Source organism: Capsicum annuum, unplaced genomic scaffold (genome assembly GCF_002878395.1).
Source record: "Capsicum annuum cultivar UCD-10X-F1 unplaced genomic scaffold, UCD10Xv1.1 ctg65268, whole genome shotgun sequence".
Lineage (NCBI taxonomy): Eukaryota > Viridiplantae > Streptophyta > Magnoliopsida > Solanales > Solanaceae > Capsicum > Capsicum annuum.
Genome location: NW_025874497.1, coordinates 1 through 1514, shown reverse-complemented (window position 1 = coordinate 1514; position 1514 = coordinate 1). Strand labels below are relative to the sequence as shown.

General features: G+C 36.1%; 1 protein-coding gene across 1 annotated transcript; it reads right to left on the bottom strand.

Moving 5' to 3' along the window:
• Window positions 1–247: 247 nt before the first annotated feature.
• LOC124893797 (glycerol-3-phosphate dehydrogenase [NAD(+)]-like) lies at window positions 248–1165 on the bottom strand. The gene is made up of 3 exons (XM_047404648.1): window positions 792–1165; window positions 657–711; window positions 248–428 (listed from the first exon to the last, which is right to left on the bottom strand). Exons 1-3 carry the CDS (start codon window positions 922–924, stop codon window positions 383–385), a joined length of 234 nt encoding a protein of 77 aa, XP_047260604.1. The 5' UTR covers window positions 925–1165; the 3' UTR covers window positions 248–382.
• Between the last annotated feature and the right edge of the window lie 349 nt (window positions 1166–1514).

Genomic DNA, 1514 nt, shown 5'->3' with positions numbered 1-1514 from the left:
TCAAGCCGAATTTCTTCTAATACTAAATTATGTCTTTAAGGCAAATTAGTGGCATATAACTACGAACACCGAAAAAGAGAATACATTGCCACTAATAATAATAAAATCAAATCCTGCATCATGATTAAAGGTTCGAGTACAAAGGTAATTAACTAACTATACTAAATAACACAAAAGAAGCAAGAGTTTTTCTTATACAATGGTAGATCATTATGCAATTTTTGTAATTATTGAAAAGTTTAGCAGCGCAACCATAAGATTCAGGGTCAGGATTAAATTAATTGGTGTTTTGTAAGATGTCTATAGTCTTCTTGGGATGAAGACTGAGAGGCAAGGACTGCTTGTTCTTTTATGCTTCCCTGAGTGCTGACTTCTGCCTCTGTCATATCACCGGCAACACATGCACTATCGACAGTCTTACCAGCTTTCTGCATTAGAAAAAGCCACACATTCAATAAATGAGTCGAAAAATGCAGATCCACCACTTTAATGTCCACCTATAATATACATATAAAACACAACTAAGACTCAATCCAAAAAACAAAAGCCGACTATGTGAGACTTCACTATTCCGATAGATCTCAACAACTTCTTTTCATCAATAAATACACTGTCATCTTTCTATATTTAGGAGGAAGCTAAGCGAGAGCAAAAACCTTTTTCCTCCATTCATTGCAAAAGCATCAGCACACCTCCTGTTTCTTCCTCCCACTGCATATAAAATCATGTATAATTGTTTATCAACCTCGAGCAAATAGTATGTGCGAGTAGAATGAAAATTGCCAACTTACAGCAAGTAGTTATAAGATCTACTACTTCACAACTCTCAAAGAATGTATTATCTTTAATGGAAGGAACCAATAGCTTGGATAATGCCTTCATCTCTCTCAAGCCAATTCTCATTATTGCAGCTTGTTCGATCATTTAGGAACAAACAAGACACATTAATCAGGGGAACAAATTGCTTCATTTCCTTAAAACACAGAGAGATTCTATATATTTTTGGCTGCTACCTTAGTGTTATTTCCCATTTCCAGGTCGTCCACAAACCCTGGTATATCACAAATTTAAATAATCCGTTACTCAAAGCTAAAATCAAATAACGATAAGATACATGACAATAAAGGCAACATCTGATGCCTTCCACAACTAATCTGTGGACAATTATTTCAGAGATATTTGTTTAAAGTAACAAACATATCAACTCTGACAGTGATTTTAGAAAGTATAAAACACAAAACATTTTTATTGATGTGAAAGTAAACATCTACTCATCATCAAAACCTATTCAAAGACAAATAAACCCAAAAAAGAAAAATTATACTTAGTCATAAACCTGCAAGGTTTAAAAATCCAGAACCTCAACGAACCAGGCCGAACATCTCCATACCATAGGTCAGCGCACTGTGCTCCAAAGTCATCTCCCCCTCCCTACTCCCAACCCCAGCTACAATCTCTCTCCACACCTCATCCACAGTCTTACTGGGCTCCACATTCCCACCACCACCACCAAC